This window comes from Crotalus tigris, unplaced genomic scaffold, assembly GCF_016545835.1.
Source record: "Crotalus tigris isolate CLP2741 ecotype Arizona unplaced genomic scaffold, ASM1654583v1 scf7180000018330.590113, whole genome shotgun sequence".
NCBI lineage: Eukaryota > Metazoa > Chordata > Lepidosauria > Squamata > Viperidae > Crotalus > Crotalus tigris.
Window position 1 is genome coordinate 476,871 of NW_024096945.1, and position 23,848 is coordinate 500,718.

At 42.3% G+C, this 23,848-nt stretch overlaps 2 protein-coding genes across 5 annotated transcripts in view; one reads left to right on the forward strand and one right to left on the reverse strand.

The window, feature by feature from the left end:
- Positions 1-96: 96 nt before the first annotated feature.
- On the reverse strand, positions 97-12,831 carry RRP15 (ribosomal RNA processing 15 homolog). The gene is made up of 5 exons (XM_039350419.1): positions 12,685-12,831; positions 10,189-10,460; positions 7,432-7,529; positions 5,814-6,015; positions 97-4,241 (listed from the first exon to the last, which is right to left on the reverse strand). Exons 1-5 carry the CDS (start codon positions 12,755-12,757, stop codon positions 4,080-4,082), a joined length of 807 nt encoding a protein of 268 aa, XP_039206353.1. The 5' UTR covers positions 12,758-12,831; the 3' UTR covers positions 97-4,079.
- A 1,308-nt stretch (positions 12,832-14,139) lies between these two features.
- The window catches only part of TADA2A (transcriptional adaptor 2A), a 53,986-nt gene continuing 44,277 nt past the window's right edge, over positions 14,140-23,848 (forward strand). Inside the window, exons 1-4 of one of the 4 annotated variants that reach the window (XM_039350420.1) lie at positions 14,140-14,307; positions 17,545-17,633; positions 20,128-20,234; positions 20,663-20,722. In XM_039350420.1, the coding sequence (XP_039206354.1) occupies positions 17,609-17,633; positions 20,128-20,234; positions 20,663-20,722 (192 nt within the window). In that variant the 5' untranslated portion in view covers positions 14,140-14,307; positions 17,545-17,608. Of the gene's footprint in view, positions 14,308-17,544; positions 17,634-20,111; positions 20,235-20,662; positions 20,723-23,848 lie in introns of all 4 variants that reach the window. The other 3 variants (XM_039350422.1, XM_039350421.1, XM_039350423.1) reach the window with 3 other exon arrangements.

The window sequence follows — 23,848 nt, forward strand, 5'->3', positions numbered from 1 at the left end:
GTCATGCAGCTTCAAACCTCTGCTCAAGACATGCCTGAGTCTTTTTCTTAGCATCGTTACATTGTTTTAGAACATGAAGAAAAAATGAGACATGGCAACATGGCATTATGAGTTTAATATTTTTTTTTAAAAAAAATCAATACATGTGGAAATGTTTCTTCCATCAGAAGAGCCTCATGTGAAAGGTTGTTTTTCCAACATTACAAGGAAGGAATTAGTCATTCAAATTTAAATTAGGTCGACAGATAGATAGATGTCCTACTCAGAACTAGGAAAAACCCCCCCCCACCAAACTCTGTATTCAGGAGTAAAATGTAAGTTTAACAACATCTTCCCTTTAAAAAGGCCACCAAAATCTGGCCTGAATAAACTTTTATTATTCTATTTTTCTCTCAACTGTCTAATCCAGATAAAGCATTGGAATTAATTAAGGACAAATCAAATGAGATCTTATTAAAAGTCTATGACATATGAAGGCCACTGAGGGAGAGTCAAACAATCTCTTTTAGGGAGTGAGTCAAAGGCTGGATGTTTTTTTTTTCCTCAGTTATTTTAATGTTTTCTTCAAGTTTTGGGGTAGGGGTTGCCCTTATTGAAAATCGCTCAGTTCTTTCTCCAAACAAAATAACTGCTAACTGCTGAAAAAACAAAAAACAAATAAAAAAACATTACAACAGCAGGAGGAGAGTCCATCAACCCCATTTTAACACAATACAATCTAGGAGTTTTTCCACTGAAGCAGGCCAAACATCAGATAAGAAGATAAAACTTTTTATCGTATGTATCAACATTTAATAACTTTTAACATTTCATCTCATGTATTTATTTGCAGCCCCAAATAGCAAGGTAACTCTAGGCAGATTACATCACAAGGTTAAACATAGAAAAGGGACAAAAACAGTTAAAAATTTTGTAATAATCACAACATTGTAAACGTTTTACCATTTCCCCTTAACTTTTAATCTGACACAAAAATGTGTCAGGAATTGATTTTTAGAGAGAAATAATGCTCATTCCATTCGTAACTCGAGGATTCGTAGGAGTGAATCGCGTACCTTGAACGCAAATCACTCCATTTTCACCCAGGCGTTCACTAATTTAATGCGTGGACAAATGCGCGGGTTAAGTAAACATGAGGTATCTCAGGGTGGAGAAGGCCATGGGAGAGCCTAGTGACCTGCTTCAAACCACCCAAACAGCTCCCCCAATGAGATACCTCATGTTCCCAGGTCACTTATTTTGTGAAGATCTGTCTCCTTTCCATTCTGTTTCTTTGCTCCCGGCAAGAGCAGAGGGAGGCCTTGGAGGCTCAGAACAGATGTTTGGAAGCATGTGGCCACCGCCCATGGCCTCCATTCTGGGCCTCGGACGCCCAGAACAGACCTGCGGAAGTGTGTGGAAGCCACTTCCAGAAGTCCTGGAAAAGCCCTCTGACGCCCAAATCGGACCTTTGGAGGCACGCGAAAGCATCCTCTGGCCTCATTTCCGGGTGGTAGTGGCCAGGGGGCGGCCTCCGAGGCCCAAACCGGGCCTTCAAGGGCACACACAGAAACATCGCCCAGCTTCATTTCTGGGCGCAGCAGCCTGGAAAAGCCCTCTGACATCCGGATCAGGCCTTTGGAGGCACGCGGAAGCATCCCCCGGCCTCATTTGCGGGTGGCAGTGGCCAGGAGGAGGCCTCCGAGGCCCAGATTGGGCCTTCAGAGGCACACATAGAAGCACACCCCGGCTTCGGTTCCATTCTCTGTTGCAGCAAACAGAGGCCTAAACTAAAGTACCGTGAGATCAGTAGTGTGAGATCTAGCGCCACTGATGTTGCACGATCTTGTGTTATTTTAGGTCTCCACTCTCTGCGAACAAATCAAAGGCCTGGAGCAGCCAAGAAAGCGAAGGACCTCGATCTTCGCAAGATGAGTATCCAAGGCCTGGTGCCTAGGGAGACCCGGGGGGGGGGGGGAGAAATAGCCAGAGTGAATGTTGTAGTGCCACTGCGGTCGTTCGTGGTGCGGCAACGTTCGTAATTTCAGGAGTTTCTTCATAAACACTAGGGGGTACTTATCACGTAACTGTGAACTTTCGCTAAGGAAACGCTTGCAACTCGGGGATTACCTGTACTGTACAATACACAAACATTTCACGTTGTTTCTTTCTCTGCTCAGTTTTTTATAAAAGACAAAATCCGGGTCCAGTTCTACAACCATGTGCTCAAGATATGAATTTTGCATTAAAGACAGCAAATGCTTGCATTTTTTTTCATTCGTACATTATGCTCTGCCTCTAGATATTAATATGGCAATATAGGATTGAAGCTTGAAAGGCCACATCTACTTCCATATTTGACTGACACAGCTTAGAGGAAATATTAACTATGTTTACTGTAATGTTATATTTATGGGAACTATGGTAAGAAGCCAAATTTTAGGGACTGACTAGTTAAAATATATATATATACAAAGTTCAGGAATAGCAATTATTGCTCCTGATGTAGCAATATATTATTCTTTCAAGTTATATGTATATTCAGGTAGCCTTTGACTTATAGCTGGTTGCTTAGTGACTGTTCAAAGTTAGTCACATGATTGTTATTTTGGTTGCTCAACAACTGGCCCACATTTACAGCCATTTGCGGTGTCCCACAGTCATATGATTGTAATTTACAATGGTTTTGCCAGAAACCGGTTTTTTATTTCTGGTTTCCAGCAATAGGCCCATTTGCCACCTTGTGAACACTGGGCTCACTTGACAACTGCAGTGTTCACTTAATGACGACCACAAAAACATTGTAGAAATGAGTCTAATGATGACCAGCTTTACAACCATCACAACCTCCGACTGTAATTGGCAGGCTCATTTACGATCTTTACCGTATTGTTCTGTGTATAAGATGCTATTTTTTCCCTGCAAACACCCTGTTCAAAAATCAGGTGCGTCTTATACACGGGAAAATAAGGGTAACCTTGGTAGCCCAGGGCATGCCTGTGTGGGTTGCCATGCTGCCTGGTGCAGGTGTCAAGCCCCTGTGGGCTTGCCACTAATGGGAGGGGGCAAGATTGTCGGCCGGCCGAATTTCCAGATTTGCCAGCTTAGCTGTTCGGCGCTCGAAACAGAAACTCGCATGCCAGAGCGTCTTAGAGGGTGCGTCTTATAGGTGGAAAAATACGGTAAGTCGAGGATTACTTGTATACACAAAAAAGAAGACAAAATATACAGTATATATAACAAAGAACTTTTCGGTTAGTTATACCTTTCTCCTGAAATGCCAAATGGCTGCTTTAAGTCTGTGAAATGAATAAACAGGAATCGTAGAATTTCTTCCCTAAATCTGCACGTTTCCTCAAAACCTGTTTTCCACTGAAACCACAAATGAAAGTTTTCTCCCTAGGTTTCTCAGATTTGAAATCGATTTAATGAAAACGAACACTTCACAGCTGCTTTTATAAATAAGGGGAAAAGGATAAATACACATTTTCTCCCATTACAGAAGTAGTCTATTTTACCTGTTTCTAAGTAAGAAACAACAACTTGCTTCATTGTGCTAACTGAAGTAGAAGGGATTCTTTGCTTTTAACTGGTGCCAGGCAGGTGTGACTGAGCCATTACAGACCAACCCTCAGCACAATCTTATGATCTCGGACTTTTACAAAATCAATATATAAACAAAGACGTTTAAGTCAGTGAAACTTCAAATAAACCTGCAAAGTGAAATGACTGATTTAATGATGGGTGCCTGATGGGACCATCCATCTAGTTTCCACTTCAAAACCCATCCCTTTCCTGACTACAAAGGTACAGCATATAGACATATGTATAACCCACTCCAGTTTAAGACTCCAGGTACTTTACAAAGTATTCATAACTATGCAACGGCATTTGGATTGGCCAAGTTGATCAAATATTGTTACAGAGTCACAGGACAGTCAGCTAATCCATTGTGAAAATTACTGTTATTTATTTAAATTTATCGGCTGCCCAAGTTTCATGTTCTTTAAGGTGGGCTGTGTATAAAAAGGCGTCCTTTAAAGCCCAATCCCTCCAAAATGTGTCAAAAATACCCTTGGATTTCTGGATGACTCTGAATATTATCGATCTGAATCACTTCCACTCTCCTGCTTGATGCTGCTGCCTTCTCCAGCATTGTTCTCCTCTTCACTTTCTTTATCCCAGTCCTTCATCGAGGCTCCCATCATGTAATCGTCTCGCAATATACTCCATGCTGGAGCTTCTTCGGATTTCGACTTCTCCTGAGAATTTGGGAATGGAAAGTAGAGGAAAGTTCAGCAGACGATAACTGAAATGGAAAGTTGGAGGTAGGATGGTAGCATCCTGCATGCCTGAATTGAGAGACTAGAGAAGACTGTTGCTTTCTTCAAGATTAGCATTATCTTATCCTGCTCAAAGAAGAATTTAGCAATAGCAATAACACTTAGACTTATATACCACGTCACAGTGCTTTACAGCCCTCTCTAAGCAGTTTACAGAGTCACCATCTTGCCCCCAACAATCTGGGTCCTCATTTTATCAATCTTGGAAGGATGGAAGACTGAGTCAATCTTGAGCCAGTCAGAATTGAACTCCTGGCAGTGAACTGTGAGTTAGCCTGCAACACTGCATTCTAACCACTGTGCCACCACGGCTCCTATTTACCACCAGCAATTAACACCTGAATGTGTTCTGCTGTCGGTTTGAGAGGAGAACACTATCAACTATTGCTACCCTCTCCATCTCAGATACATCAAGGCCTGTATACTGCACAAGCCAGAAAGATGGCTGAGAAAATATCTACAGATCCCCCTTGCATCCTGGACATAAACTGTTTCCAGTTCTCCCTCAGGCTGCCACCACAAGAGTATTGCATACATATAACAGCTGCAAGACTACTGGTGGGGCAATATTGGAAGAAAAATATTTTGCCTGCTATGGAAGAATGGATACTTAAGGTGTCCAATTTAGCAGAAATGGCAAAAATCTCCGCTTATTTAAAGGACCATTCACAAGAAAAATATATTTCAGTTTGGAGAAGATGGATTGATTATATTCAAAAGAAATATGAGATTGAAAAGTATTGTCTTGCTTATGAGTAAATTTTAGATTATTATTAATAGTTTAATATGGTTGAATTTGTATTATTTTTAGTATTATGGTTTAATTATATTTTATTTTTGTTTTTAATTTGTTAATATCTATCTTAAAAAGGAGTTAAAGTATGTTATGGATTGTTTGATAGTTTAGTTGGGTAATGTTAATTAGATTATGTTTGTTTATTTGTAACCCTGTAACCAGCTCTGGGAAGTGGGGGAGGGGTGGGAGGGATTTGGGATATATTGTGTAAAATTTTTTATAAAACTTTTAATAATAATAATAATAATAAAAAGAGTATTGCATACCAAAACAACTGGACACAAAGACAGTTTTTCCTCCATGCCATCACTCTACTAAACATCGCATTCCCATAGCGCTGTCTTATGCCTAAAGGTATTTACCCATGTAGTAGGGCTGTATTGCTATTATCCTTCTCATCTTCTCATCTTTCCTACTACCTTCTCCTATTGGTATCTTATGATTTATCACTTGTTGTATGTAATCTTATTTATGATTGTATCTTATGATTTATGACCTTATCGCTTAGTTGTTTGTATGTACACTGAGAGCTTATGCACTGGAGACAATTCCTTGTCCAATCACATCTGACCAATAAAGAATATTCCTATTCCTTTCAAATTCATTTACGGAGTATCTTTGACTTAGAATCATTTGTTTAGGAACTGTTCGAAGTTATGATAGCACTGAAAAAAAAATGACTGAACATCGCTTACCTGACTGCTGTTTGATGACTTCCTAGCAGGATTTTGTTCCATTTCTTTTCCATCCATTCCTCGGAGGACGTTGATGAAATCTCTCTTGGAAACCGAGGAGATCAATTTAGCTCGTTTCCTCTCAGAACTGCCTGCTTTTTTTATCTTCTCATCCACATTGGTTTGGTGCTTCCGGACTGCATTGAACAACTGAACCACACCCCTGGAAATTAAAAATTAAATTAGGCAGCCAGAAGCAAGGTTTATGGCCCCCCCTGACACAGCTTCAACAAGGAAGCATAATTATAGCTGGTCTTCAATTTATGACCACAATTGGGACCAGAATTTCAATTGCTAAGGAAAGCACTTAAGTGAGTCATACCAATTTCAGGTCCTTTTTTGTTATTAATTATTAATTATTGTTAAGAGAATCCAGCTCCCCTCCCCCATTGACTCGGCTTGCCAGACAGTCACAAATGGAGATCACACGATCCCTGCATCTGTTATATATTTATGCCAGTTGCCAAGTGCCTGAATTTTGATCACGTAACCATGGGGATGTTGTGACGGGCTAGTAACTTTGAATAGTCATCAAACAAGTGGTTGTAAATAAAGGACTAACTGTAGGGTTAGGATATCAGAAATATTTTTTTTCCCACTTGCCAAGCTTATTCAAAAGTCAAAGAAATCCAGCTTAGTTACTTAATACAGAGGTTCCCAACCTATGGGCCACGGCCCACTAGCGGTCCATGGCCTATTCGCAACCAGGTTGCATGAGTGTCTGGTTGGTGTGCACACATGCAGCCCCACTCCTGCGAGCATCGTGGACATTCGGGGCACCACTTGCACAAGTGTCGTGGGGGCTCACGGCCTCACTTGCATGAGTGTCATGGGCACTAGGGGCCTCACGTGCACAAGTGCTTGGGGCTTCACTTGCGTGAGTCACAGGGGCTTTCGACCCCACTTGTGCAAGCAACAGGTGCTCGTGCACGCATGCACGGGTCTGTCCCTCCCACAAAACCATCCCCTCCAGGCCACCAACCCGGAAAAATTGGGGAACCCTGACTTAATACATTACAGTCTAAACCACATTTTATGTTTTTGTTATAAGACTTCTGAACTCTTTTGCTGACATTTTATGAGACAGACACATATATAAATCATTCAAGTCACTCAAATCAGCCAAGAATTTGATTTGATCAGAGGCAGATCACCCTGCAAAGCTTTTTGTTTTGCTTTGCTGTAGTGGTTAAGGTACCAGGCTAGAAACCAGGAGACTGTGAGTTCTAATCCCACTTTAGGCATGAAAGCCGGCTTAGTGACTTTGGGCCAATCACCAGGAGACTGTGAGTTTTAGTCCCACCTTAGGCATGGAGGCCAGCAGATGACTTTGGGCCAATCACAAAGTGCCTGAGAGTTCTCGTCCCGCCTTAGGGATGAAAGCTGGCTCAGTGACTTTGGGCCAGTCCCTCTGTCACAGCCCAACCCACCTCACAGGGTGGTGGTTGTGAGGAAAGTAGGAGGAAGAAGGAATCTTAGTTATGATCACTGCCTTGAGTTATTTATAAAAGTAATAAAGGCTACATTTTTATTAAATCTAAATCTAAAATCTTTCCAAAGCCCAAACGTTCATTTTTACCTTGTGGCAATCCTCTGAAGGTTTCTCTCAACTTCTCTGTCTTTGACAACATTTGGCTTCACTCGGCACAGCATTTCCCATTCTCGCTTTTTATTCAGCTGGGTTACAAACACAGGGAAGAATTAGCCATTTAATAGAAAGCACTGAAGGAAGAATCAACCCTTTCTAGTTAAAGGTTGGTGTGAAAATGCCCTCCAAGCTATTATCTGCTACAGGAGAACACTGGCGTTACGATTACTGATACTCACTCTTCCACACTAAAGAGCAACTTTAGGGAAGACACAGAGAAGAATTACACACACACACACCCTCAGGAAGGATACATTTGCTTCCCTTCAATTGAAAAATTAAAAAAGTATTCTTCAAAAGTATCCAGAAGCTTCAGTTAGTTCAAAATGTGGAAGCCCACACGGTTTTGTGCAACTCTAGATTTGCACACACGTCATCTCTCTTATGGGAGCTGCCCTGGTTGCTGATTGGCTTCTGGCTCCAATTCAAGGTCCTGGCTGACATGTTTAAAGCCCTACATGGCTTAAGGCCAGGTTATTTGAAAGACTGTCTTTTTCCCAGTTGTGTCTACTTGACCTACCAGAGTAGGGAGGCAAAGAATGCTACGGGTTCTCTCTCTTAAGGAGGCCCATCTGAAAGGACCAAGACAGCCCTTCTGCATAGTGGCTTCCTCTCTTTGGAGCATCATCCCTGTAGAGATAGGATTGGCCCCCATCCTATGTGTTTTTAAAAGGCTCTGAAGATATGGTTTGGTCAGCTGGCCTGATGATCCCAGGCTGATACGGAGCCCATCAATGGATTAGTTGTTGTTGCCAGGGGGGTGGGGGGTTCATTGGGTTTCTGCCTAGGGAATTCTGGGAGTTGAGGTGCACACATTTTAAAGCTGCCAAGATTGAGAAACACTGATTTACACTGTGTCCTGTATACAGCTTATTTAGCAACTAGTAACTCCATTTATTATGCTATTATTAATAAGAGAGGAAAAGCTTCAAGGTTTAGACCAGGGGTAGGCAACCTTGTCTCTTTTATGACTCGTGGACTTCAACTCCCAGAATTCCTGAGCCAGCCATGCTGAGAAAGGGAGAGGTTTCCATGCTGAGCCGTGCTGGCTCAGGAATTCTGGGAGTTGAAGTCCACAAGTCATAAAAGAGCCAAGATTCCCCACCCCTGGACTTGATGGATAGTAGTATGGTTTACTAGATATGTCTGCTGTTAACTCTGAAACAATTTTGGCTTAGTGCTGAGAAGATAAACAAAAAAACTCCTTGAGTTTCTATAAAATAGCTAGAAGGAAGTCAAAAGTGCCCAATTTTTTTCATAAAATACCCTCCAGAAATGTAACTACGGTCACAGGGTTACTACTACTGGTCTTTAAATCCTTATTTAAGAACTGTCTCAATGGGGAGAAGCCATGAAAAGGCTTCCTTCTAAACCACAGGACCCCAACCTTTTGGGCACCAGGGACCAGTTCTGAGGAGAGAGGTTTTTCCGCGGACCAGAGGGGGCGTGGTTTCATGTACTGCCTGCATCCCATGAAAAGGGCTTCACTTGTTTGCGCGGCCCACTTTCTAGCATGCGGCCCAGTTTCTGGCCCGGTGCCAGTCCATGGACCGGGAGGTTGGGGACCCCTACTCTAAACCATAGGGCAAAACAAAGATTATATTCATATACTTTTGGGGCATGATAGCTTTGAAAACCTGAACATTCTACAGGCTTTGTTGAGCCCCCGTTTTTTGGGGGAATGCATTTATTTTCTCTGGCTATGTGTGATTTTACCTTTCATTTTGTTTTGTATTTTTAAAAATTACATTTCACGTGTTACCTGCCCCTTAATGGCAGTGAAACTGAAAATGTTTATCACACAGGATATACACTATGAAAGTAATATAAATGTGCTCCTCCTCCAAGGGGCAGAGAGGTAGAAATTATGTAATATCCTATGCCTGGTAGCAGGACGTAATATGTTTCTCTGTTCCCAAAAACAGAATTAAAACATTCATTTTATACATTTAACAACAGCTTTACATTTATTTATTAGTCCAATTTATATGGCTGCCCGTGTATCCAAGAATCTCTAGATCAGGGTAGGCAACCTTGGCTCTTTTATGACTCGTGGACTTCAACTCCCAGAATTCCAGCTCAGCATGGCAACCTCTCCCTTTCTCCTCAGCATAGCTGGCTCAGGGATTCTGGGAGTTGAAGTCCACGAATCATAAAAGAGCCAAGGTTGCCTATCCCTGCTCTAGACAGAATTAGTTAACAATAGATAACTTGCCAAAATTAGGGTTTTGTGATTTCACAGGGAATCTTTGAGTTAACAACCATTCATTTAGTGACTGTTCAAAGTTACAATGGCACTGAAAAAAAGTGACTTACAATCTGTCCTTGCACTTATGACCATTGCAGAATCCCAATGGTTTTGTGATGAAAATTAGGGCAGTTGGCAACCAGCATGTAGTTACATGGCTGGTCTCAGGCCATGTGATCACCATTTGCAATCTTCCCAGCCAGCTTCTGACAAGCAAAATCAATGGGGGAAGCTGAATTTGCTTAACACCCATGTGATTAACAAATGCAGTGATTCGCTTAACGACGATGGCAAAAAAGTAAAATCGGGTGGAAGTTACTCAAAAACCGCCTTGCTTGGCAGAGGACATTCTGATCCCAATTGTGATCATACGCCGAGGATGATCCATATCTCAACCATTGTGCATCTCTTGAATGCTAGCAGTAATATGCTTCCCCTACCTTCTTCCTCTGCTCCAATCTTTCTTCTTTTTCTTTTCTTCGCTCTACATCCTGCTCCTTGTTTTTCAACAGGATAGTGGGCTTATCGCTAGAAACCTTTTTGTTAAGCACTTTGGCCATGGCTTCAGCCCATCCAGCGTTTCCTGCTTCTTTGGATTCTGCTGCATCTTTAGGTGTATCTGGGGTCTTAGGTGTATCATCAACTTCATCACCCTGCTCTCCATCATCACTTGAAAAGCTATCTTCTGGAACCCCTGAACTCCACTCAGATCCTAAAAGAAACAGAATATCGTTGTTACTTGCACCATATCTATAAGCAAAATACTTTATCTAATTTTTTGTAACTTAATTCAAGTCAAATCTCCATCACTGTTTTTAACTAATAGCCTACAAGAACAAGGGGAGCGGGTTTCATTTCAAGGAAACAATGAGAACGTGCATTTTGCACAGGACCAAGATGGGGTAGTATAATCCATCTACATCTGCTTCATCTCAGACGGATTTTGATACTATTGATCTTTCCGAACTGTCTAAGGCAGTAGTGGCGAACCTTTTAGAAACCAAGTGCCCAAAAACTGGCCCCGCCCTGCTCTACCCCCTGCCCTGCCCCCACCCGCCTGCCCGCAAGGCCATTCACGCCTCCAGGGCCTGCCGCAGACCGCCCAGCAGCGCCATGGCAGCCACGCCCTCTGTCCATGCCCCGCAGCATCAACTGGGCGCGATGGGGCGTGAGGGCAGAGTCTTGTCTATGCTGCCTGGCTGCCATGTCCTTGGCTGCGCTGCTGTGTGTGGGCCATGCTCGGAGGCAACTCTCCTCCAGGGGGACTGCTGGTGAGGAGGGGGTCGCAGGGGAGGCAAGGCTGGGGCAACGGCACGTGTGTCCACAGAGAGGGCTCCGAGTGCCGCCTCTGGCACGCATGCCATAGGCTCGCCACCGCTGGTCTAAGGATTAGGAGCGTAGAGCACCCTATTTATTCAACAGTCTGAATATATATTAAGGGAATTTGGATTGAAAGAAGATATGAAGAAAAAAAATTGGAAGAAGAAACTTCAATTAGCTGTGCTATGCTAATTTGGTTACTTGATAGCCCAAAAATGGAAATCTTTCCTCCCAAAATCAAATATAAAGACAACCAATCTAATGACAAAGGTACAACAACCAGTTTTAGGATTGACAATGAAAAGGTAGATTTCTTCCTTTTAGGATTACCCATTAACAATAATAAAGGAACAAGCAGTCAACAAATATGCAATGGACTAGCCCTTGTCAAGAGCAGCCATGAAGGCCTTGGAAAAAATATTCAGATGCTGTGGTATGTGATCACATGCTATATCTACAAAGATCACAATAATATAAGAACAGTATTCCCTGTGAACACTATGAAAGTGAATGTTGGACCCTGAAGCAGGATAGAGTATTGACAGTAAGATAGCCAAGAAAACAAACCAATGAATCATCAAACAAATCAACCCAGAATTCTCACTCAAGATGCACAGGCTCAAATGATCCTACTTTGGATATAAGATCAAAGACCCAGCTCTCTGGGGAAGGATCTAATGCTGGGAAAGGTGGAAGGAAAGAGAATAGGATGACCAGCAGCCAGGAAGGTAGACTGAGTTACAGTGCTATAAGTGAACAGTTATAACACCTGAAGGATCAAGTTGAAAACAGATCCTCCAGGGGGAAATTTTGTATGGTCACCAAGGCTCCACACCAACATAAACTCTCAATTCTGTTACCTTATGAGGAAACTTCATTAGTGTAAGGTTTGGAGGGGCAATAAGACTGCCTTTTGTGAAGCAATTAATATCGTGAGATCCGTGGTGCTCTGAGCTTGGTTGTTTTCTTGCAGACATTTCATTGGTAGATAACATTGCTAGTACTGATGTTACCTAGTTAGAAAATGAAACATCTGCAAGCAAATAACCAAGCTCAGAGAGCACCAAAGTCCCCACAATTCAACTCTGAGCTACAAATATTCTTTTCTAGCGGCAATTAATATCGAGCAAAGAAATAAATCAATCCAAGAAAATGAAGGCTCCTTGGTGCTCTCTGAGCTTACTTGTTTTCTGGAATAATTTTCAATTACCCAAACTAGATAACATCAGTACCTATCACTTATGTCTGCAAGAAAACAACCAAGCTCCGAGGGCAGCAAGGACCCTTCATTTCAACACCGAGCTACAAATATTCTCTTTTATTGGCAACCCAAGAAAAGCGAGTGACCCATAATCATGTGGGAGGCTGAGAAATGGAAAAAGCTACAGACACCAGATCTAATGAGCTGGGAAAGGCGGCGATATTAACCAGATACCCCCAACAGGGACCCCTGTATCCTACACTTTCCGTTATAAATACAGGAGACGATTTTAATTTGTCCGTCGCTTTTTAAGCAGAAACCCTTTTTTGTCTTTCTCCACAACTGCCGCTGCCTCTTCTCCCATCGGCTACCCATTAGACAGCTAACCAGTTGCAAATCCTCTCCCCAGCTTTACCAGTATCGCTTTCTTCCAATTCAGCGCCGAGAACTTTCGCTTCCCCACGTGGCTCAACAGCACCCGCCGCCATCTTGCTCGTCCCTTCCCTTAAGCGATCCGGGGAAAACACGCAGCCGTCACAAAAGTTCCGGGCAGGACTATTTGTAGAGACCGGACGCGGATGGGAGGGATTTTTATCTGTTGCGTGCCCACGTTTTAATTCTTGATGGAAAAAACGCAATAGCGATTGGAAGGGGCGTGCTGCAGGCAATTAGGAATGATGGGGTGATCTGGGGGAACCTGGGTGTCTCAGCCCAAGGTAGCGCACCTCCCCTAGAGTCGCTTTGGCAGCGAGATGGGCGGCAAAGGGAAGGAAGGAAAAAATGGAGGGAGGTTAATGGATGAAGGAAAAAAAGAAGGGAAGGAAGGAAAATAAAGGGAGAAGAGGTAAAGGAAGGAAGGGAAAATGGAGGGAGGGTAATGGAAAGAAGAAAGGAAAAAAATAAAGGGAGGGGGGAAGAAAGGAAAAGAAGTAAAGGGAAGGAAGGAAGGATGGATGCAGGAAGAAGCCTGCAAGAAAGCGAGGGTCGATCAATGCAAGAAATGGAGGAAGAAACTCTTGTAAAGCAGGATTTGGCAAGTATACTGGGATTCATTCTAAATGAATGGACTCAGTGAGTGACTTATAATAAAAGGCTAGGAGCCAGGCTCTGAACGGAGCTCCCAAAACAGTGTTTTTCAATTTCAGAAACTTACCTCAAAGATGCTTTTCAAAAAAAAAAAAAAAAACAGCCAGATTAAGTTGCCTTTTGAAAAGCACCTTTGGGACAAGGCGGATGATTGAGACTCTCCATAGATACTCAGAAACTTAAGATGTGTGGACTTCAACTCCCAGAATTCCCCAGCCAGAATTTTGGGAGTTGAAGTCCCCCAGGTCTTAAATGCCTGAGGTTGAGAAGCGCTTGATTTAACCACACAGCCATTATTGTAGTCATTAATTTCCTATTTTAATTGCTAATGGTTCATTTTAACTGCTAACGACCCATTTTAGAGCCAATTAAGTTCGCATTTGAGGGCTTATTTCCCATAGTAATGGCCAATTTTTTTAACGGGAGGGGAGAGAGGGCTGGCGTGCTCATCCAAATAGTTATAGCAAAGGTCTTCAAACTTGGACCTTTTGACTTGTGGACTTCAACTCCCAGAATTCCTCAACCAGGCACGCTGGCTCAGGAATTCTGGAAGTTGAAGTCCATAAGTCATAAAAGGGCCCAGTTTGACGACTCTTGAGTTATAGTCTCGCCTTCCTCTTCCTCCGTTCTCGCTCATTCATACAAAAACGGCCACCTGGGGAGCGCGTGCCCGCCTCGAAAGAACATTCCTGCGGGCGCGCGCGCCGAAAAGGCGGGAAAGCGGAAGGGGGCGGTGCCCAACGGTGCCCAACAGGAGCGGTGGGGGAGAAAAGGAGGTGCCCGCGTGCTCGACCTCCCTGATGCCCCGCCCACCCCCGATCGGGCCCGAGCACGTTCGAGCGGGAGCGGGAAGAGGCGCGTGCGCGCGCGCCGGCAAAGCATCAACAGGGAGGGAAAGAAAAGAAAGACAGGAAGATTAAGGACCTTCCGCCCGGAGGTTTGTCCGGAGCAGGTATCGTTGAACGTCGGAAGGCCGGCCGAGGGTATAGGCAGAGCAAAGCCGGCTTCGGTGGAACGAAAAGAGTGAAGGCAGAAACAAATCAATAAAATAAATAAGCCGGGGAGGTGATTTCGGTGGGAGGGGAAGCGGGAGAAAGAAGAGCCTGAAAGAGGGCATGCGCGCGGGTGGGGGGAAAGGGGGGGTGGGCAGCAAAAGCGGGGAAGCGCGTGCCGTGAGGAACCACGCGGGCGGGGTCTGCGCGTGCGCCGGCTCCCGCTTATTGGACGAGGGGGCGCGTGGCGCTGACGTAAGCAGCGATCTCGAGAGGGAGGGAGGAAAGGAGCGGTTGAGATGGTCAGGGTGCGATGTAGCGGTTGTCGCCCTCTAGGGGGCAGCAGCTCCAGTTCCAGATGAAACCCTATCAGTCTTCTTTGCATGGGAGATTTTTTTTCCCCGCAGGCTGGAAAGTTAAAAAAATGCCTAAGAAGAAAGGGCCAAACTACTTTGGTGTACTTTCCAAGAAAACTACATGTATGAACAGTTCATGAATCCCCCAAGAGTTGAGCTTGTTTAGGGGAGACTTTATAGGGATGTAAAGCAGTGTTTCTCAACATCAGCAATTTTAAGATGCATGGACTTCAACTCCCAGAGTTCTCTAGCCAATATGTTGGCTAGGGAATTTTGGGAGTTGAAGCCCACACATGCTGGCTGGGGAATTCCACATACATCCATGCAACACTTTATACCAGGGGGTCTTCAAACATCGTCCTTTTATGACTTGTGGACTTCAACTCCCAGTATTCCACAACCAGCGTGCCTGTCTAAAGAATTCTAGGAGTTGAAGTCCACAAGTCATAAAAGGGCCAAGTTTGAAGACCCCTGCTTTATACGGTTGCTTTTTGTTCTCACTCCTGTCTTTGGAATATCGTCTTCAGCAACTCTGATTTTCAGAGTTTTCCCTTTCCTGTCCATTCTTCCTTCAGGTGCAGATAGTCCTCAAATTACGACTACAATTGAGCCCAAAATTTATGTTGCTAAGTCAGACATTTCTTAAATGAATTTTGCCTCATTTTATGACTTTTCTTGCCACAGTTGTTAAGTAATCATTGCAGTTGTTAACAACAGGGTTGTTATGTGAATCTGGCTTTCCCATTAACTTTGCTTGTCCGAAGGTTGCAAAAGTGGGTCACGTGACCCCGGGACGCTGCAACCGTCATAAATAGAAACTAGTTGCCAAATTTGATCGCATGACCATGGGGATGCTCCATCAGTTGTAAGTGTGAAAAATGGTCATAAATCACTTTTTTTCACTTTTTTTCAACTTTGAATGGTCACTAAACAAATGGTTGTAAGTTGAGGACTACTGTATTAATTTAGTGAGGCAATTCTTGTTCATTCTGTCTTGTTTGTGCACTTTTGTGTTCAATCCACGCTCATTCAGCACTTCTTCATTGTGTCTCCAATCCTTGTTTTCCATCACACACTTCTTAACTACTCCATTCCCAACACACTCAAATTTCTTTTATAAATTTATCTATTTATATCCTGCCTTTATTATTTCTACAAATAACTCAAGGCAGCAAACGTATCCAACACATCTTCATCCTCCTATTTTCCCCACAACCACCCTGTGTGGTGGGCTGGGCTAAGAGAGAGCGACAGGCCCAAAGTCATCCGGTTGGTTTTCATGGCTAAGACAAGACTTAGTTCACTGTCTCTTGCTGTCTCGTCTGCTGCCTTAACCACAAGATTATGTTTCTTGTGATGTATCCAATTCATATTTCCTCGTAACTGGGTGGAAAAACATTCTTGAATGAAGCTATTTTTGCTTATTTTAGCAAATGCAGGAAGTCCTTGACTGATGACTGTAAATGAGCCAAAAATTGTAATTGTAATTGTTGTTGTTAATTGCGAAGTCGTGTCCGACCCATCACGACCCCATGGACAACGTTCCTCCAGGTCTTCCTGTCCTCTACCATCTTCTGGAGTCCATTGAAGCTCACGCTTACTGCTTCAATGACTCCATCCAGCCATCTCATTCCCGCCATGTCGTCCCCTTCTTCTGTTGCCCTCAATCTTTCCCAGCATTAGACCCTTCTCCAGTGAGTCCTTCATTCTCATTAGGTGGCCAAAGTATTTGAGTTTGTAAGTTGATTATAAGTTGTGGTCATTAAGCAGATTGCTACATGATCAATCTGACTTTATGACCTTTTTTGTGGTGGTGGTTAAGTGGTTTCCCAGTTGTTAAACAAAACCATTTTAGCTAATGGGTGTTTCTGGCAAAAATGCCAAAAATAGTCCTATGATCATGGGATGCTGCAAATGGTCCTGCATGAGGGCCAGTTGTCAAGTGCCCAGAGGGGAGGCAACTTTGAACTTTGAAACTGGACCCATAAGTAGTTCTGGGGGAGTCTGTCATAATTTCAAATAGCTGCTAAGTGACTAGTCATATTCAACGACTATCCGTAATCTTTCTTTGCAACTCACTACATCACCTATTCTAACTTTCTATCAGTATATACACATCTTAAAATTTCTCCATACATTTTGTGATTCCATCAAAGTACAGGTAGTCCTCACTTAAAATTCTTGTCCGAATTACAGTCCTTATGTCACTAAGTGACGCAGATGTAAAGTGTAACATCACATGACCGTGTGACTAAATGACAGCAGTTCTGGCATTTCCGATGGGTGTCATTAAGCAACTTCTGCACCAGGGTTAAGTGTGATAATCATTTGGTTGCCATTTGTGATCTTCTGCCACCTTCCTCATTGACTTTGCTTGCTGGAAGCTAGCAACAGAGGTTGCAAATGGAGATCATGTGACTGCAGGATGCTACAGTGTTGTAACTGTGAGACGTTTGCCCGGTGCCTGGATCATATGACCATGGAGATGCAATAATTGCAGCTACAAGTACAGGTGATGAGTATTGGCACCAATAATAAGTTTAAACCATTGCTAAATGAGTGGTCATTAAGTAAGGATTACCTGTACTCAAATTAATCCACTTGCTAACCAGTAAAATGAATTCCTTTTTACTCTGTGCAGCCAGTTCCCTTGAATCCTATTTGTTTTTGAAACTACAGAAAGTTACCCATCATACTATACAATGATTCACTTTGAAAAATTAGAATTTATAAGGTCAGAGTTAGGTAGAGTTTGTTTCACCTGAATCTAATGGAGAGGAACTCGGGAAAGTTCTCAGCGCTTAAAAATTGCTAGATGTGTTTTTTTTCCTCTTTTTGCAGTGGCTGAATATCCATAAAGCATCATTCAAAAGAAGGCAATTACCATTGCATCTTAGAAAGGTTCATGGATCACCTGGCTTCATTTAGTAGTAAGTAATGTTAACTCTGGAATTGCAAAAAAAAAATAATAATAACATTTTTTAGAAGGAAGAATGTTATTTAACCTTTGTAAAATAGGTTAAATTTAGCATTAGACTCTGGGTTGGTGAAGACAGAAAAATGCTTCATATATGAGGCACAATGTTCTTAACGTTATGGAATAATCCAAATAGTGGAGATTGTGAGTTCACTGTCTCTGGAAGTTTTAAGAGGCCAAATAGCCTCCTCTTAATAATGGAATAATTATACAGCAGATTTCAGACAGTTGGACTAGCCCTCAGTGATGTCTCTTCCAATTCTATAGTTTTGTGATTCAAAAGCATTTGCCAACTTTTTTATACACCACTGAGATAGATCTGCTCTTCTGCTTCCTGTGAAAAAAGGCAAAAGTCAGACAACTTAGAATAGGGGTGTCCAACCTTGGCAACCTTTAAGACCTGTGGACTTCAACTCCCAGAGTTCCCCAGCCAGGAGTTGATGCCCACAAATCTGAAAGTTGCCAAGATTGAACGACTTAGAACTTGCAAATTCTTACTTTAAAAAAAAATGCCTTAAAACTGAATAAAGAAAATATATGAATGAATCTCTTAAATAGTGCAAATAATCTGTTGTAGCAAAATCAGCCAAGAGTATTACGGCATGTTAACAACTAAAAATATTTTATTACAATATAAACCAAAGGCATGCCGGCTGGAAATACTACAAACATTAATCCCAATAGCAACATAAGGAGGGTTGTTCTTAAGCTTTATCAAACTCATTTCCAGTTTATCAGGTGGCATGTAGAACATTATTATAAATCATACAGAGTGGAAATGAAGTTTATTTAAACATGCTGTCTAAAGATGGAGTGCATTTTTAGATAGCAGTTGATTCAAATAAGCCAGTGATGGCGAACCTTTTAGAGACTGAGTCCCCAAACTGCAACCAAAACCCACTTATGCATCGTCGTGTGCCAGGTGGGTGTGACCCATTGGGTAGGCATGGCTGCGGTGGTAACGGAAGACTGGGGTGGGACTAAAAAGTTCAATCAATCAATTCCAACTTTGCAAGATCTTTTTTTTTTCCCCGCAAGAAGTTGAAATTGACTGATTGATTGAACCTTTTTTTTTTTTTTTTTTTGCACATGGTGGTGGAGGCCTAAAGTGAAAAGGTTTTATAAAACCCAGCTGAAGGCCTAGGACTCGGGCAATGGCATGCATGCCCACAGAGAGGGCTCTGAGTGCCGCCTCTGGCACCCGTGCCATAGGTTCGCCACCACTGAAATAAGCTATTCATAAATAGCTACCAGAGAGTCCCCATTTTTATCAGAATTATAATACCGTAGGAAGTTTAACCTTTAGAGATGGTCCTCAGCTTACAACCTTTTCTTTAGCAACCTTTGAAGTTATGATGATGCTGAAAAAGGTGACTTGTGACTGGTCCTCACACTTATGACTTTTGCAGCACTCCCATTGTCATGTGATCAGAATTTGGGCACTTGGCAACCAGCATGTATTTATAAGGGTTGCAGCATCCTGGGGTCACATGATCATCCTTTACCAAGCTTTCATACCAGCTTCCAACAAGCAAAATCAATGGGGGAAGCCAGATTCACTTAATGACCTCAGGATTCCCTTAAGCACCCCAATGATTCACTCAGCATCCGCAGATCTGAAATTAACAGAGTTCATTGCCTCACTTACTGACATAGGTTCTGGTCCCAATTGTGGTGATAAGTGAAGAACTATCTGTTTATATTTCTTTTCTTCCCCAGTAAAACAACTTTGCAGTGGTTGGTCTGCAAAGATTTGTGTAACCTCTAGATGGCAGTAAAGATGCTTGATTGACAAACAGACCCACTGTTAATCAACATTCCCACCTCATTCTCTGTTGTCCCCTTCTTCTATTGCCCTCAATCTTTCCCAGCATCAGGCTCTTCTCCAGTGAGTCCTTCCTTCTCATTAGGTGGCCAAAGTATTTGAGTTTCAACTTCAGGATCTGGCCTTCTAAAGAGCAGTCGGGGTTGATCTCTAGGACTGACCAGTTTGAATGCCTTGCAGTCCAGGGGACTCGCAGGAGTCTTCTCCAGCACCATAGTTCAAAGGCCTCAATTTTTTGGCGCTCAACCTTTCTTATGGTCCAACTTTCACAACCATACATTGCAACTGGGAAAACCATGGCCTTGACTATACACACTTTTGTTGGCAGGGTGATGCCTCTGCTGCTGCTGCTATTATTATTATTATTATTATTATTATTATTATTATTATTATTATTATTATTCGAGGACTACCTGTATATTAAATTCCGAGTATATATGATTATGAAATAAGAGATTGCAGAACTTTGGCTGTGTTTCTTATAGCGATGATTGATCCTCAGTCAGCATCCAGGTTTCAAATATGTACAAACCCAATGTTCTGCTCATGCAGAAGGAAGAAATTTGCTAAAAGAAGCCCACTGTTTATTTTTAAAATGCATATTAGTTTTGCTCTTTCACAGATGACCCTTTTGACAAGCCACCATGCCGAGGATGTTCCTCTTACCTTGCAGAACCGTACATCAAGTGTGCAGAATGCGGCCCGCCTCCTTTTTTGCTGTGCTTGCAGGTAAATTATATTTACAGGGAGAGAGGAGAGAATGCAAGGACAATCTCTTGGCCACTGGGGCTGATTTGGTTCACATCTTTGGACTGAGCAAGCTAGAACAGACAAGAATTCTCTTCTTTCTTCCAAAAGAGGCTCCTTGTCAATTTGGGGCATTGATCATATTCACCTGTTTTGAAAGGGAGAGGGGTTGCCCCCTCCCCATCTTCCCCCAAGCTTTATTCTGGGTGCCTGTTTTTATGAAACAACGCTAACAAAAGGAAAATGTTTGCTGGAAAGGTTTCTGTAAATAACAACAGAGACAGAACACTTTTTTGCTTGTGATGAAATGGTGTTGGGAAATGGGAAAGGGAGGCAGGGACCCCGTATTTTGTGACTCCTCAAAACTCCTTGTATCAAGAATGGAATAAAAAATTAACCTTGTTTTCCAGTGCTTCACAAGAGGATTTGAATATAAGAAGCATCAAAATGACCACTCCTATGAAATAATGGTAAATATACAGTTCTAATTAATCTGTCTTGCTTTTATCAGTTGTTGTCATCTATCTTTTTATTAGATTTTTATTCTGCCTATATTCGTTTACTAATAACTGAAGGTTATACTTAGTGCTCCTTTCTTCTCCTATTTTCCCCATAACAGCAACCCTGTGAGGTGGCTTTCATGTCTAAGACAGGACTAGAACTCACAGTCTCCTGGCAATTGGCTTAAAGCAGGGGTCTTCAAATTGGCCCTTTTATGACTTGTGAACTTCAACTCTCAGAATTCCTCAGCCAGGCACGCCTGGCTGAGGAATTCTGGGAGTTGAAGTCCACAAATCATAAAAGGGCCAAGTTTGAACACCCCTGGCTTAAAGTCACCCAGCCAGGTTTCATGCCTAAGGCCAGACATGTCAAACACAAGGCCCGGGGGCCGGATGCGGCCACTTAAGGTAGCCCCATGGTGGGATACGCGGCAAATAAATTTAACAAAATAAAAATTATTTTTGAGAGTTCTCAAATAAAATGGACCTCAGAAGCCTTCAACTAATTTCCTGTGCTTTGTTTTCCCAGAAGGAAAAAAACACATGCTTCTTAATTTGATAGTTTATAACTGAATTTCAGTAGTTTAATTTAGCAAGAACCACCAAGAAAAAGCTGGGAAAATATAGGTTGTCCACAACAGTCTTAGATGATAATAAACCTGTAATAAACCTGGGTTTTTTTCCAACTGGGTGGACTCCAGATAATGTTGATTTCAACCAATTTCCACAACCCCCAGTTGATGTGTCCAGTTGGGAGAATCTGAACGAAATGTTACTTATGTAATGCTTTTGTTCACACAGAGTTTGAATCAGAAAATACCTTTGTTAATAATTTGTCATGCAGAACAATTAACATTTTCCAATCCATTAACACTCCTAAAGCAAGTCGTGCTTTCTTTTAATCGCTCATGCCCTGTTCCCTCCAGGATTAGCTGGCCCACAGCTAAATTAGCAAGAAATTCTTTGTTACATTTTATAACAAGGCTTCATAACTAACAATAATTACAGCTTGAGTAATGTTTACTTTGTGTGGCATAATTAGTTAAAATTCCTGTGGGGTGCTGCTGGAACTCTTAAAATGTCAGCATGCAAGTAGCAGTGTGCCTCAGTGACAAAAGGGTTCATTTGAACTATTCTGCATGTTAAATCTGTTAGTCAGCAATGGACATTGTAAAGCTCATTATCAGATTTTTTTTTAGGGCACCATGGGCAAATATGGGTATACTTAGTGCTCCTTTCTTCTCCTATTTTCCCCATAACAGCAACCCTGTGAGGTGGCTTTCATGTCTAAGACAGGACTAGAACTCACAGTCTCCTGGCAATTGGCTTAAAGCAGGGGTCTTCAAATTGGCCCTTTTATGACTTGTGAACTTCAACTCTCAACTCTATACCTGCGGGTATGAGCAAAAATGAAATCCACCCCTTCCCACTGGAACAAATTCAAAACTAAATTGAATATAAAGAAACTTAACAGAATAACAGAATGGGAAGGGACCTTGCCGGTCTTCTAGTCTAACCATCTGCTCAAGTAGAAGACCCTATTATTCCAGTGGTTATTTTCACTGTCAGGAAATTTCTGCTTAGTTCTAGGTTGCTTCTCTTCTTGATTAGTTTCCATCCGTTGCTTCTCGTTCTGCTTTGGAGAATAGGTTGGCTCCCTCTTCTTTGTGGCAGCCCCTGAGATATTGAAACACTGCCATCATGTCACCCCAGTCCTTCTTTTCACTAGACTAGGAATCCCCAGTTCCTGCAATTGTTCTTCATAGGTTTAGCCTCTTGTACTTGTATTCGTACACTTGTGGTTATTATCTTAAAATTATATCAATCATATCAAAGCAAATCACTCAAGAATTTCATTATAAGCACATTGAACTTTGCACTTAATATTCTCATTTGTATATATGGCTGCATATTAATTTTTTTAAGGTTGTGTAGAGCAGGAAGTGGCAAGAGAAAATACAGAATTAAACTTCACAATATCTTTGAGAAATCTTTAAGCCCTACAGCTGAACCAACATTCCATCTCCTGGTCTTTCTTCATTTTAGGAGTCTAGTTTAGGTGAGAGGAAACCATCCAATTCCTTCTGTTGGACAGGATTTCAGAAACCCTGTAGAAGAGGGGTCTTCAAACTTGGCCATTTTATGACTTGTGGACTTCAACTCCCAGAATTCCTCAGCCAGAGGAATTCTAGGAGTTGAAGTCCACTGGCTGAGGAATTCTAGGAGTTGAAGTCCACAAGTCTTAAAGTGGCCAAGTTTGAAGACCCCTGCTATAGAAGTTGTAATCACCCTCCTGTTCTCACTAGAATAGGGGTCTTCAAACTTGGTCCTTTTATGACTTGTGGACTTCAACTCCCAGAACACGAGTGCCTGGCTGAGGAATTCTGGGAGTTGAAGTCCACAAGTCATAAAAGGGCCAAGTTTGAAGACCCCTGCACTAGAACATCAGTCAATGTTATATCTTGATTTTTATTTCTTTAAATGTTTTAAAAAGTACTATGAATATATATATATATCCATGATTGTTTGACCTTTGGGGATAACCACCATTGATCTAAATGCAGGAGGAGAGTAAGAGCCATAAAATTAAAGGCATGAGATTAAAAAAAAATCCTTTTCATATAGGTGTGTGTGTGTGTGGGGGGGGGGTCCTGATTTAGTAGCTGCAGTTGGTTCTGAAGACTCGGTTGTTTACTGAAATGGTTGCTAAGTGAACAGAAAGAGAGATAAGGAAATTACTCCCCTGTAATTCAGATTAAGTTCTCTCTCCTAGAGTGCTCTGTGCCTGACCCCTTCCGCCCCCCCCCACCTTTTTGCTCCCTGGCACGATGGGGAGATTGCTGTGCCATGGGCAAGTTAACAAACTCAGCTCTGGGAGCTTAATTGCTTGATTAGAAGTCTCCCAGGATCACAGCTTCTTCCTGAAACTGACCGGATCTTTAATCAGTTTCCCACTGAAGCTTTTGTTGTGGTACAATAAATGCAGACATTGGTTGTAAAATGATTTTTATTACTATGTATCACTCTCATATTTGTAAATGGTCACTATTCAACACAGTTGTAAAACTGTGTGTAAGTGTATATAGAGAGAATAAG